Here is a 14,126-nt window from a genome sequence, read left to right as displayed (position 1 = left end):
ATATATATATATATATCATCAGTCATCATCATCAGCTCACTATACATCCCCACTGAGGGTTCCAGAGCCTACCCTAAGTTAGGGGTGACTAGGCCATAGTCAACCACGCTGGCCAAGTGCGGGTTGACTTCACACATATCATTGAATTTCTTCTCAGATATGTGCAGGTTGCATCACGATGTTTTCCTTCACCGTAAGAACGTCGTAACGTAAGCGGGATTCGAACCCAGGACCTGCAGATTGCAAGTCAAGTACTTAACCCCTGAGCCATCGATGCTCTATTAATATAGATATATCTATACAGTTAATAAAAATAATAGTGTTTGTAATTTTTTTTATCGGTTCGTTCTGTATAACCTCCAAAATGGCTGACAAAGCCGCGGAATATCGCTAGTTTTTTTTCATATATTTATTATAATTTTCTAATTTTGTGTGTTTGATTTATATCTCGTGTAATTTATTTTAATGTCATTCTTTAGATTTCTTTGACGTCTATTTATATGTTTATACTATGTACGTATATAAATGTATGGAGATCTTTTGAATTTATGTATTAGTGCAAAATTCATTTGTCATTTTAATCTATAAAAATGTGTTCGCTTTCAATTATTTTCCTTAATTAACTTAATTTCCTTTTGTGTATACGAATTTTAGTTGATGTATAAATTTTGTGATACTTTTTTTTTCCATATATAATATGGATATTATATATTTTGAACGGCTTTTTGTTTGGAATATATTTTAAAATTGAATTTCAAATTTTTTTTATATAGTATATAAAAAAAAAATTAAAAAGTCTATACAATTAGTAATAATATAGACTTTTTTTATATAAAAGTAAGTCGTAAGAGAAATTCAAAATGTTTTTGCACTTTTATAAGCATCAATATTGTGATATATCGTGATAAATAAAATGCATATGAAAAATACCAAAAAAAAAATCTTTCATTTTCTTAATAAATAAAACAAAATGATAATTAGTTTTTTTATTTATGTATCCCCGATATTTATAATTATATAATAAATTAACGAAAAAAAAGATTCTTGTATTATTCAGAAAAAGGAAGCTTTTTCTTTAGTTAAGGAATCAATGTTTTAACAAATGTATAGGGAACTTAAAACTCTGCCTACCTTTTAGTAGCGAGGGTGTGAATTTTTTCACAGAAATGTAATTTTAGATATGTCTTATATTTGGAAATTTATTGAGAAATTATTAAATTTTCTGTACTCTTATAAAAAAAGCTATGGTTCGTATTTATTTAGTAATCTATATATATAAAAGAAAGTCGTGTTAGTTACACCATTTATTACTCAAGAACGGCTGAATCGATTTGACTGAAAATTGGTGGGCAGGTAGCTTAAAACCAGGAAAAGGACATAGGATAGTTTTTATCCCGTTTTCTATTTTTTATTCCGCGCGAACGGAGTCGCGGGTAAAAGCTAGTTGACTATTAATTAGAAAATATAGGAAATAAATACACGATTTGCTTAAACATGATGCGAGAAATAATTAAATTTAACTAAAAATCGTATTAAAGATTGTAATTTTTGAATTAAAAACGTTTATGTCTAAAATGACGTCATCGATCCAAAATGTCACCCGCACCATAGTAAATGCACAGAGTATATTCCCTTATCTCTTGTCTATTGTTAGTCGAGCATGTGGCTGTCATCTGACAATGTCTTCTCTTTGACCTGCTTATTAAGATGATCTATGAGCGCGTCTATGGTCATCTCTCCGTGCACTTTATTGTCTCTGGTGCGGACATTCACAGTGCCGGAGTTCTTTTCACGTTCACCCACAACTGGAACATCAGTATGGAGTTAGTTAGACTAATTTAAAAATATCCGGCTCAAAGGACCAAAAAACTAATAAACTAAATTATAGCTATAGAATTGGTACCAAAACCAAGTGGAAGTCTTATAAGGAAAGGGTGGAAAGGGGAAGTGGATTTGACAGAGGTGTTGCATAGGAAAGGAAAATATCTTCCTATGCGTCCCCTCCTCTGTCGATTAAAGGTAGATAACGCATCTACAATTGAGGATGTCTATGCTGTGGTCGCTTTACTAATTCTAGTGCCCACTTGTTTATTTGTCACATTATGATATAAAAAAATTAAATATGTTGCTTTGACTAGTTTTTGATGAAATTAAAATCTATTTGACTTAAAAGTTAAAGAAATAAAATGTCCTCAATTGTACCATTAGTTTAATTATCTTGTCAAAACTGACCCTTAATTTGGGTTCAATCGTCTTATTTTAGGAACATCTAAATCAAAGTTAAGCTATATTTTTAATTTCTTATGTATTTTTAAAGTCTTTCACTTCTTACCTAATATATAGTTGAACTGAGCCAGCTGGGCATTGCGCACTTTCTTGTTGAGAGTGTCACCGGGGTCTGTGTCTACTTCTGACATGAACCCGTTAGCAAATAACTTCTCATTCACCTGGAATAAAATAACTCTATGCTTATTTATACTTAACTAGCTTTTACCCGCGACTCCGTCCGCGCGGAATAAAAAATAGAAAATGGGGTAAAAATTATCCTATGTCCGTTTCCTGGTTCTAAGCTACCTGCCCACCAATTTTCAGTCAAATCGATTCAGCCGTTCTTGAGTTATAAATAGTGTAACTAACAGGACTTTCTTTTACATATATAGATTAAAGTTTATTTAATTACATTTCATTATAATTCTTCAGTATTTTAATTTATTTTTTTAATTAGTAGTTTTGATTTTTTTTTAATTAAATTTAATTAACTTCCCGGTAACTGATTGAGCTAACATTTTGCATATATATGTAATGATTTACATATATATGCAAAATGTTACAATATAATATTATGATGAGATGGTGCTGTTCTGATGATGAAGTTGGAAGGTGGTCATAGAAACTTCGTACTGAAACGACACATCCTCATCAAGTTTGGACTTATTTGAATGGTCTTCGCAAATAGTTAACTTTATTTTTTTATTTTCAATTCTTTTAATGAACAAAGATATAAAAAAACTTGATTTAAAAAAAAATCCGTATATAAGACACCAAATCACCTAATTTATGTCTAACATATTACACGTCATTTTTTTTTACAATATGATTTTAGTTATATAAGTTACTAGCCCGCGAGTCGCCCGCGACTCTTACCGCTCGAAATTAAAAAAAAAAACATAAGAAGTAGCCTATATGTTCTTTTAGACTATGTTCTACATCTATGACAAATTTCATCAAAATCCGTTCCGGAGATACCTTCAAATATACATCCATCCAAACATTCGCATTTATAATATTAGTAAGATTTAAGTTAAAATTAGTTAATAATCTCATAATATACTTACAGTTGTGGCATATTGGTCTAGTGATGGTCCGACAGGTACAACACAGACTTGTCTCGGGCTCAGCCACAGCGGCCATTTGCCTGCGTAGGACTCACTCAGTATGGCCACCATACGCTCCACAGATCCTAATATAGCTCGGTGAATTATCACTGGACGTTTCTTCTCACCGCTCTCACTGGAAACATTAACAGTGATTGTATTTATCTCTATAACTAGCAATTGTCGGCGACTTTGTCCGCGTCAAATTAGAACGAATACTTTACTTTTTATGTCTCACACGTCACATGGAAATAGGATAAATATTATAATATATCCATCCTGGTTGTAATGTACTATAATTGTTCTTGTGTTACAAATAGTGTAATTTACCAAGACTTTCTTTCATATATTACTAGCTTATACCCGCGACTTCGTGCGCGCGGAATAAAAAAAATGCACACAAGATAAAAAAGTTCCTATGTCCGTCTCCTAGTTCTAAGCTACCTCTCCATCAATTTTCAGCTAAATCAGTTCGACCGATCTTGAGTTATAAATAGTGTAACTAACACGACTTTCTTTTATATATATATAGATATATATATTAATAAAATTGGAATGTCTATATGTAATATAAATAAAAAAACAAAATTATTTATTAGCTATCTAAGTCTGGGAGAACACATAGACTATTACATTTTTTTCAACTCCTCACAGACGGAGTCACAGTCGACAGACAGTATACTAATAATTCTTGTAACCGTCAGCAGCAAATCATGTACAGTTTATAATTTGCTTACGCAAATGTTAAAACTGAAAAGACTTTCACAAATTAACGTATAATATTTAAAATCTGTAAAATCACTTTATTATGTCATTTCTGTAACGTCAATAAATTGTTGAAATGTCAAAAATAGCTGTCAAAAAACCTGTCACATTTTGAATATCGTGAATGAAACCTGTTATGTCTATAATATTCCTAGGCAAATGTTAGCCACTGACCTGACATAGGTTAGGTTGAATCTCTCAGGTAGCTGGAAGTCTAGCTGTATTGTGGCACATTGATGGGAACGTCGCAGAGCATCTTGTATTGTAATATCTATCTTGGGGCCATAGAAAGCTCCATCTCCAGGATTCAATTGCCAAGGACGACCAAACTTGTTCAAAGAATCCTCTAAAGCCTGAAAAATTTATAAATTACTAGATTAATCTTAATATATATAAATCTCGTGTCACAATGTTTGTCCTCAATGGACTCCTATACCACTTAACCGATTATAATAGAATTCGCACACCATGTGCAGTTCGATCCAACTTGAGAGATAGGATAGTTAAAATCTCAAATTATAGTCGCAATTTTAATTTATTGCTAATTATTTGTCTGTTACTATTTGACAGTCACAATTATCTGTTAACTCCAAATGATTCTAACAGATGTCGATACCTTTTGACTGGGTTGAGTAAGTAATCAATAGATGGCGCTGCTATGGTAAATCTACCAACGTGTCATATAAGCTTATTAAATGCGCGCGGACGGAGTCGCGGGCGACAGCTAGTTGTTTAAAATGTTTTAATTTAGACATCGGATAAGTAAATTTTTTGTTACTTTCTCATTATTACAGAATACTTCGTCTTAAATTCAGATTTTTACCATTAACTATGTTCTAAACTTTCATTTCCTTGAAAACTGTCTTAAAAAAAAATCTTACTAATATTATAAATGCGAAATTTTAGATGGATGGATGTATGTTTGAAGGTATCTCCGGAACGTCTCAACAGATTTTTATAAAATTTGGCACATATATAGAACACAGTGGAAGAACACATAAGCTAATTACGTATTTTTAAATTCAACTAGTAAATAATAAACCAAAATTAATATGTATAAAATATAGTCAATACTACATATTATGAAGATTGTTATCTTAGTAAAAACGTACCTTTTCTGCCTGATCCCAAGTGGCAAGTTCACCAAGATACTTCTCCGGTCGTGTGGACAGCTTCAACTGGAACGTGAACCCGAACGTCGTGTACACACAATCCAGGAACTCTAAACACGCCACCTAATGATTGTAAAAAATAATTACTGTATTACTAAAAAAACTGTTAGACAATGTTTAGTTAAACACATATTTTAACCCTTTGACAGCCGCTATTTGTTATTGACCTCAACTTGGTGATATGTTTCACCATAAATATATATTACCACAATACTTTCGTTACAAATACTTCATTATTTATTGTTAAAGATTGTATTTCTCAAGTTTACGTATAATCTATATATATAAAAGAAAGTCGTGTTAGTTACACTATTTATAACTCAAGAACGGCTGAATTGATTTGACTGAAAATTGGTGGGCAGGTAGCTTAGAACCAGGAAACGGACATAGGATAATTTTTACCCCGTTTTCTATTTTTTATTCCGCGCGGACAAAGTCGCGGGTAAAAGTTAGTGTTTTAATAAACATGATTTATCAGCCCCAAGGTATAAAAGGATTGACGTATGTTTAAGCTAAAATGTATTTGAAACACTAAGTTTTTTTTATAATTACACCCTCACAATGTGGTACATTTGTAAAACAGCGCTATTTATTGCCACCCCCAATCAACCAGTGAAAAATACCCGAGGACAATTATTCATTCATTATCCATAAACACTGATAACACTTATATAGGTTTTTAACCCGAAATAATCTGATAAAAAATACATCTTACTAATATTATAAATGTGAATGTTTAAATAGATGGAAGTTTGTTTGAAGATATCTCCGGAACGGGTAAACGGATCTTGATGAAATTTGGCACAGATATAGAACATATTCCGGAAGAACATATAGGCTACTTGAGTTTATTTTTAATTCCCTGCGGGCTAACTAGTACTATATAAAACTAATTTCAAACAGGTTGGCTAGTCGTACTAATATTATAAATGCAAATGTTTAGATGTATGGATGGATGGATGTTTGAAGATATCCCCGAAACTGCTCAACCAATCTTAATGAAATTTGTCACAGATGTAGAAGAATTAGAAGAACACATAAGCTATAATTAGTTAATCTTGGGTAAAAGATAAATATCTTCTGATGTTCCCGCTCACCATCTCCTGCTCGATGTGTTGCGGAGTGCAGAAGATGTGAGCATCATCTTGTTGGAAGCGACGGACACGTGTCAGTCCAGTTAGAGCTCCACTCAGCTCATTGCGATGAAGCACACCGAAGTCTGCCAGCCGCAGCGGCAGTTCACGCCAAGAACGCGGACGATTGTCGAATAATATACTGAAAAATTTATTAACTTATATAGGAACGGCTAAAACACTCATATATATCCGGTGTCGGCACCGACTAGTTTCGAGCCCATCGAAGGCCCTAGGGTAACTAGGGAATCTAGTCGGTGCCGATACCGGACATGTAAGTAACGGCTAAAACACTCACTTATATATATCCGGTGTCGGCACCGACTAGTTTCGAGCCCATCGAAGGCCCTAGGGTAACTAGGGAATCTAGTCGGTGCCGATACCGGACATGTAAGTAACGGCTAAAACACTCACTTATATATATCCGGTGTCGGCACCGACTAGTTTCGAGCCCATCGAAGGCCCTAGGGTAACTAGGGAATCTAGTCGGTGCCGATACCGGACATGTAAGTAACGGCTAAAACACTCACTTATAAATATCCGGTGTCGGCACCGACTAGTTTCGAGCCCATCGGAGGCCCTAGGGTAACTAGGAAATCTAGTCGGTGCCGACACCGGACATGTGAGTGTTTTAGCCGTTCCTATATTATTATCCTTTAATTCCTATGTTAATGATAATGTCTCACAAAAGTTTGAATAATTTAAACAGTTGTTGATGTTTGTACCTGGCAGAAATATATCGACAATATTCTAAATTTAGTAGCTCAGGGGTTTAGTACTTGACTTTCAATATGCAGGTCCTGGGTTCGAATCCCGACATGTATTAATGTGTTTTTCGATTTTAGATTTACATATGTACATCTCGTGATGCTGCACATATCTGTGAAGATATTCAATGATATGTGTGAAGTCAACCCGCACTTGGCCAGCGTGGTTGACTATGTCCTAGTCACCCCTAACTTAGGGTAGGCTCCGAGTCCCTCGGTGGGGGTGTATAATGAACTGATGATAATAAAATTCTAAAATTTAACTTCAGCTTAAAAAGAACAGTATAACTTGAAATATATATTACCTCTAGATAGAGCATATACAAGTTTGACGTTAAAAAATTTAAATTTTAAAATTTCTTCCAAATTCGGGAAAATAAAGGATTTAAAAAAAAATGTCTAAAACAAACTAAAATCTTTAAATGATTTGACAAACACTATATTGTGTTATATTGATTTAAGATTATTACTTTTTGCTTTAAAAAAACATTAGAAAGAAGATACTCGATTTTTTACGCAAATATAGTAATTTAAATGACAACTCTGGGGAAAATTTACCACAAAAAGGCTCTAGAAGACTTCTAAATAGTCTGTTTACCCTAAAAGCACCGTATAGAAATATCTAGCCTAAATTTCAGATCAACTCACCAATGTCCCGGACAATTCATAGGCTTGAGGGCAAATGTCTCCTTTTCTACATCGAAGGAGAACATATTCTCAGAATAGTGCGCCCAGTGGCCAGACGTCTGCCACAGCTTGGCATTGTACATATTCGGTGTTACCACTTCTTGGAAACCACGCACCCTACAAAAAAAATGTTGCACTAATTAAAAAAAAATTAAAAAAAAAACATTTTTTTTTTAAATACTGCCAGAATTATTTATACTAAACTTAAACGGTCGTAAAAAGTGTTTTAAACTAAACCTAAATCTCTGTATAAAACATATCATCTCGATCTTTGACAAAACAGAAATAATATTTTTTAAATGGGGATTTTGGTCTCAGAAACCAACGGTTAATCTTACTAATATTATAAATGCGAATGTTTAGATGTTTGTTTGATGGATAAATTCTAGAACGGCTGAACATATCTCGATGAAATTTGACATATATATAGAACATAGTCTGGAAGAACACATAGGCTACTAATTAAGTTTTTTTTTTTTTTTTTGAAATCATTGAAATAAAAAGGATGGGGTACACTATTAAGTAAAAGAAGAAGAAGAAGAAGTTTTTTTTAATTACCGGCGAACGGAGTCACGATCGACAGCTAGTAATGACGATTATATTTTTCTAAAGAACTAAATGTTAATTCTACCATTATTCAAGTTATTACCTATATTGTTCCCGTATGAAGTTAACCAAAGTGTTGTATATATGAGCACCTCTCGGCTGAAAGAAGCACGAGCCCGGAGACAACTCGTGGAAGAAAAATAACTCTTGTTCCTAAAAAAAAAAAAAAAAATATCACTCTCACATAAGTGAATCCATACTTTGCCACCTAAAAAAAAGCATCAATTTAATAAACTATTTTTTTTTTCACTATTTAAAAAAAAAAATTTGAAAAATGTTTTTACATTTTTTTTTAACAAAATCGACTGGTTACTAATTTTTGTCGCTATATTTTAAATGTTTTTTTTTAAGTCATACCCTGCCAATCTTCCTATGGTCTCTCTTGGCCGCTTCTTCCTGTATAGTCTCCCACTCTTTGAGCTGCTTAGGCTCGGGGAAGGACACTCCGTATATCCTCTGAAGACTCTCTGCATCAGCTTTGCCCTCCCAATATGTGGCAGAGTTCTAAAATAAGAACAACAAACTTTATTTCATGACAAATCTAACTTCTTACTAATATTATGAATGCGAATGTTTAGATGTATGGATGAATGGATGGATGGACGGATGGATGTTTGATTGATGGTATCTCCAGAACGGCTCAATGAATCTTGCTGAAATTTGGCATAGATGTAGAACATAGTTTGGAAGAACACATAAGTTTTTTTTTGATTCCGCGCGGACGGAGTCGCGGGCAACAACTAGTATATCATAAAACTAGAACAAATGTGGTACTTTAGGTCTTAAAAAGATTGTTTTATGTCATAAAGTATAGATTATTTAAATGAGATATTATAAATATCTTTGGGTTTATATTTTTAACTGATGACGTAAAAATACGATAAAATCTGTAATAATGTTTTCTATACTAGCTATCGTCCGCGACTGCGTCCGCGCGGAATTAAAAAAAAACTTAATATTTAGCCTATGTGTTCTTCAAGACGAAGCTACACCTATGCCAAATTAGATCAAAATCCATTGAATTGTTCCATAGATACCTTGTACCATCCATCCATCCATCTAAACTTTCGTATTATTAATATCGAGATATATTTTCTGTGTAAAATTGAACATTATAATTTGTTTCGGAACTTTCATCCTGTGAATGTTCTTAAAAACTTATTTTTATACAATTTCTGATCAAACTTCAGACGCTTCTAAGTTAAATTAAAGTAAATTCACTTACCTTGGTAACTTTTAAAGCCTTAACCTTTCCAGTATGTCTGACATGAGGTCCTCGGCAAAGATCAATCAATGGGCCACATCTGTACACTGTAGTGGTCGGAGTGTTAACCTTTTCATTTAAAATTCTCACTTTGAACGGATTGTAATCAAACATCTCCAGTAATTGCTCCTTCGTCAATTCCAACCGTTCAAAAGGTTGCTTCTCCTTTGCTATCTTCTTTATTAATCCTTCTAGAACATGGAAGTCTGTAGAGGATATCTAGAAGGAGAAATTATCAATAATATAAAATGGTATTCCAAACAGAGACGTTAAAAAATGATATTTTTTTAGCTAAGAAGTGACGTCATTATTGAAATACACTCAAAGAGAAATGAAATGTAATTCCATTCTCTCCATCTTCAATCTCCATTTAAAATGTATTGTTATCTCTGTTTTATCAAAGACTAGCTTTTAGCCGCGACTTCGTCCGCGCGGAATAAAAAAAAATGCACACAAGATAAAAAAGTTCCTATGTCCGTCTCCTAGTTCTAAGCTACCTGCCCATCAATTTTCAGCTAAATCAGTTCGACCAATCTTGAGTTATAAATAGTGTAACTAACACGACTTTCTTTTATATATATAAGATAGATGACAAACTGATGTTTTGTATAGAGATTGTGGTCTCAGAAATCAACGATAAGAGTGATTAAAAAATTAGTTTATGGTTTGCTTACCCCTTTTTCAGGATAATACATGTCATAATAGAAACCTTCTTCAATTGGTGGTCCATAACAAAGACATCCACCATATACCTGTTAAATAAAACATCATCATCATCAGTTCACTATACATCCCCACTGAGGGGCTCGGAGCCTACCCTAAGTTAGGGGTGACTAGGTCATAGTCAACCACGATGGCCCAGTGCGGATTTACTTCACACATATAATTGAATTTCTTCTCAGACATGTGCAGGCATCACGATGTTTTCCTTCACAGTAAGAATGTCGGATAAATACATATGTAAATCGAAAAACACATTGGTAAATGGCGGGATTCAAACCCAGGACCTGCAGCTTGCAAGTCAACTGCTTAACCTCTGAGCCACCGACGCTCCAAATAAAACATACGGAATATAAATATGTTTTATTCTACTACGTAAATGGCATTAATTATATAATATCAAGTTAAGTTTTGTTTAAACAGCTGTATTGGTTTATGCGTAAAATATAATTTAATATTTAATTTACGTAATTCATTACCTTAATGTTAGAATCAGAAACATTTTTTCAAAATACTTGTGCAAATGCATATATGTGTAGCCATGTGTTAATGCACTGAATCAATTCAAAAAATCAACTCACATAGACTAGAACCGTTGAGTTGCGATTCAACAACTACATTTTCAGCTCATAGCTCATCACGATGTACAATAACTGTGTGTTAACGAGCCGCGAGCTGCCTTGTGATAAGTAGTTGGCAGTTTGAAACGCAAATCATAAATCTATACAGGTAAAAATTGAGTTGAGCTGTGAACCAAATCACTGATCTGCATCACACATGTGAGCCGTGAGCTGAAGTGTAGATCATAAATTTTAGTTGAGTTACCCATGTATGAGATAACTCTCAGTTGTTCCAAAGTGAATAACAATATTTTTTAATGAATCATTTAACAGCATTGTTAAAATTGTAATAGTAACTACTATGTTGCTTTGGCAGATGAAGGATTAACACATTAACTGTCACCAAATTGCCTGATAAGATCACGTTTATATATTATATACTTTAAATGAAGTGGTATTGAATGTGTTAATTTACCCTTTCCATAGCTTCACCAAGCATATGAGCTGATGAGTGCCAGAAGACAGCTTGAGCATCCGTATTGTCCCAACGTAGGAGTTCCAGCTTGCAGTCGCCCTCTAGCGGCCGGTCCAGATCCCATAATTCATTGTTCACCCGAGCTATGATAGTTGAGTCTGCTAAGCCTTGACTGAAATATTATAAAAATGTCTTCTTTATTTTTTTTATCTGGTGAAATTTTACATTTCAGTTCACTGTTTACATTTAATAAGATAAATTACACAATAAAATATAAAAACTAGTTGTTATTAGACATAACCACTTACAAGTACTTTTTTCCTTACATGTGAATTTAATTCATTAATGAAAAATAAATCACTCTTACAACAAGCCATTAAATAGTATTTTGAATGGGAAATGATATGAGAAAGTTAAAAATAATTTTTATTTTTTATCTGTGTTTTGTTTTTTATGAAATAAAATATGTGTAACACAATAATTAATTGTGCTTTAAATAATTAGTATAAATAAATAAATAGGCTTACAATTTTTAAGGCAATAATTTCAATCAATTGTGTACTTACAATTGACTCCAAAACTCGCTTGTGAGCCCAGAAATAAGGTTTGTTAACGTTAAATTCTATTTGAAAATAGCCAAATAATTTAATAAATAAATGTGCCAATGCCGTGTTAATAGCTACATTAGCATAAACAACTTAAACACATTTGCAAAATAATTTGTCGACCGATATGAATTGTGGTTGTGATAAAAGCAAACTAGAAGGTGTTTGAAACTTTTTCAATTTTTATAGCAGAAGATGGCAAACAAGCAAGCGGTCACTTGAATTTGCTATGCAACGTGACAGGTGCCCATAGGCATTTGCATTGACTTTAATAAACAGAGGAGGGGACATACATAAAGTAGAAATTTTCCCTGCCTATACATCCATTACTTTACCAAACCCCAAAACATTTCCTATCCTTTATAAGGAAAGGGTGGGAATGGGAAGAGAACTAAAATATGGCCTACAGCACGCAATGCTTATCAATGTGGTGGATTTTAAAAAAACTATAAATATTTATTCATATAGTTCTAAAATAAAAACTTATTAAATGAAATTTTTAACACTGAGATGTAAATTCACTGGCATTTTAATTTTGTATATTTTAGAATAAAAAAAATAATAATAAAATCGTTGGTTTTATTTTTAATTGATCTTTAGTAGTCCTTTTTATAAGAAACTTTAGAAACAACAAGCAAAAAGCTTAAAACAAGTATTGAAGCTTGAAGCTGGATTAGCACAAGACAATTTCATACCTAATACCCTTAGCTACATCATATGGAGTGGTTCTCCATGCTTTAGCTTCCACTGTCTTCCCATCGGGTAAAGTTACAACAATACTCAGTTCTGGTTTTGCAGCTAACTCCTCCTGATATTGTGTCTTGTATTTATCCCAGAGATTGATTCTCTTCTGAATGTATTCTGGCCACGGATTCAATTCGGATACTGCTCCGGAAGTGTCATCCGCTTTTTTCTTTTTCTCCTTCATTGCTTTGGTTTTAGACTGTAAAAAATAGTCTATTTAATTATTTCCAAATACATAGAGTATCAAATAATTAGAAATATCTCATAAAATGTCTAGTACAGTAATAGTCTTTTGTTTACACTATTAATCACTAAGATAAATATTATTACCATAGTGAATAATATTTCTAGCCTTTATTTTGTTTTTATTGTTTCTATTTCGTTCTCATCAGCACGTTTTTATTTATAAAATGAGGAAAACTGGTATGATTATCTTATATTAAATTATTAATTAAATTATTCTCCTTGTATGTAGTCAACTTTCACATTTAAAGATGATGTAAAATAAGGGTTAAGTTTGTGTAAGATTAAGTACGGTTGATTTAACTAAACTAAGAGCTAGAAGGATATTTAAAGTATAAAAATGATATAAATTTTACAAATTGTCGACAATATTCAGTAAATCAGTGATGACGAAGATCTCCTACCCATGTGGCATAAGCTTCTTTGAAGCGCACCACGCAGGTTCTACGTAAACTAAACAGCGTTAACATCACTCAAATATTGTACAAATCTATTGTTACGAATTAAATATATTGTCTAATTTCCTGCCTTTTCGTTTATATTTAAATTCTGAACTCCTTCGGTAGCAGCGTCACCCATTTCGGTCACTCACGTCCACTTGTCACTGGTAAATATTAGACGTATGTAGTGTAGCCGTAGATCAACTATAACCGGCTCAAAAGTTCAGCTCGCATAGGATTGAAACGTTGAGCTGCGATTCAAAAAAAAAAATTGGCAGCTAACAGCTAAATGCAATAGTGACTAGCAGTTCATAGCTCACAGTTCGAAACACAAATCATATCTTTGTGCAAGTACAAATTGAGCAGAGCTCCTAGTCGATTCACTGATTTGCTTCACGCTTTTGAGCCATTAGCTGTTTTGCGAGTCATCAATTTTATTTGACATGTCTAGTACAATAAAGAGAGGAAGGAGGTTGCAGAATGAAAGCAAATAGGCGTTCCGTTAATCACAGATTTTTTTCATTTTCCCGTTATTATTTTCTTATCTTTTTAGTTTAATTTTAGTCAGTAC

At 33.1% G+C, this 14,126-nt stretch overlaps 1 protein-coding gene across 1 annotated transcript; it reads right to left on the bottom strand.

The window, feature by feature from the left end:
* Positions 1–1,505: 1,505 nt before the first annotated feature.
* Positions 1,506–13,617, bottom strand: LOC106716796 (threonine--tRNA ligase 1, cytoplasmic). Its single transcript, XM_045681700.1, has 14 exons — positions 13,520–13,617; positions 12,824–13,071; positions 11,524–11,695; positions 10,443–10,520; positions 9,730–9,987; positions 8,862–9,008; positions 8,548–8,657; positions 7,860–8,015; positions 6,409–6,586; positions 5,252–5,374; positions 4,314–4,492; positions 3,336–3,510; positions 2,333–2,447; positions 1,506–1,805 (listed from the first exon to the last, which is right to left on the bottom strand). The coding sequence occupies exons 1-14, from the start codon at positions 13,583–13,585 to the stop codon at positions 1,651–1,653; spliced, it is 2,160 nt and encodes a 719-aa protein (XP_045537656.1). The 5' UTR covers positions 13,586–13,617; the 3' UTR covers positions 1,506–1,650.
* Positions 13,618–14,126: the final 509 nt, after the last annotated feature.

Source organism: Papilio machaon, chromosome 16 (assembly GCF_912999745.1).
Source record: "Papilio machaon chromosome 16, ilPapMach1.1, whole genome shotgun sequence".
Lineage (NCBI taxonomy): Eukaryota > Metazoa > Arthropoda > Insecta > Lepidoptera > Papilionidae > Papilio > Papilio machaon.
This window is presented reverse-complemented; position numbering and strand designations above follow the sequence as displayed.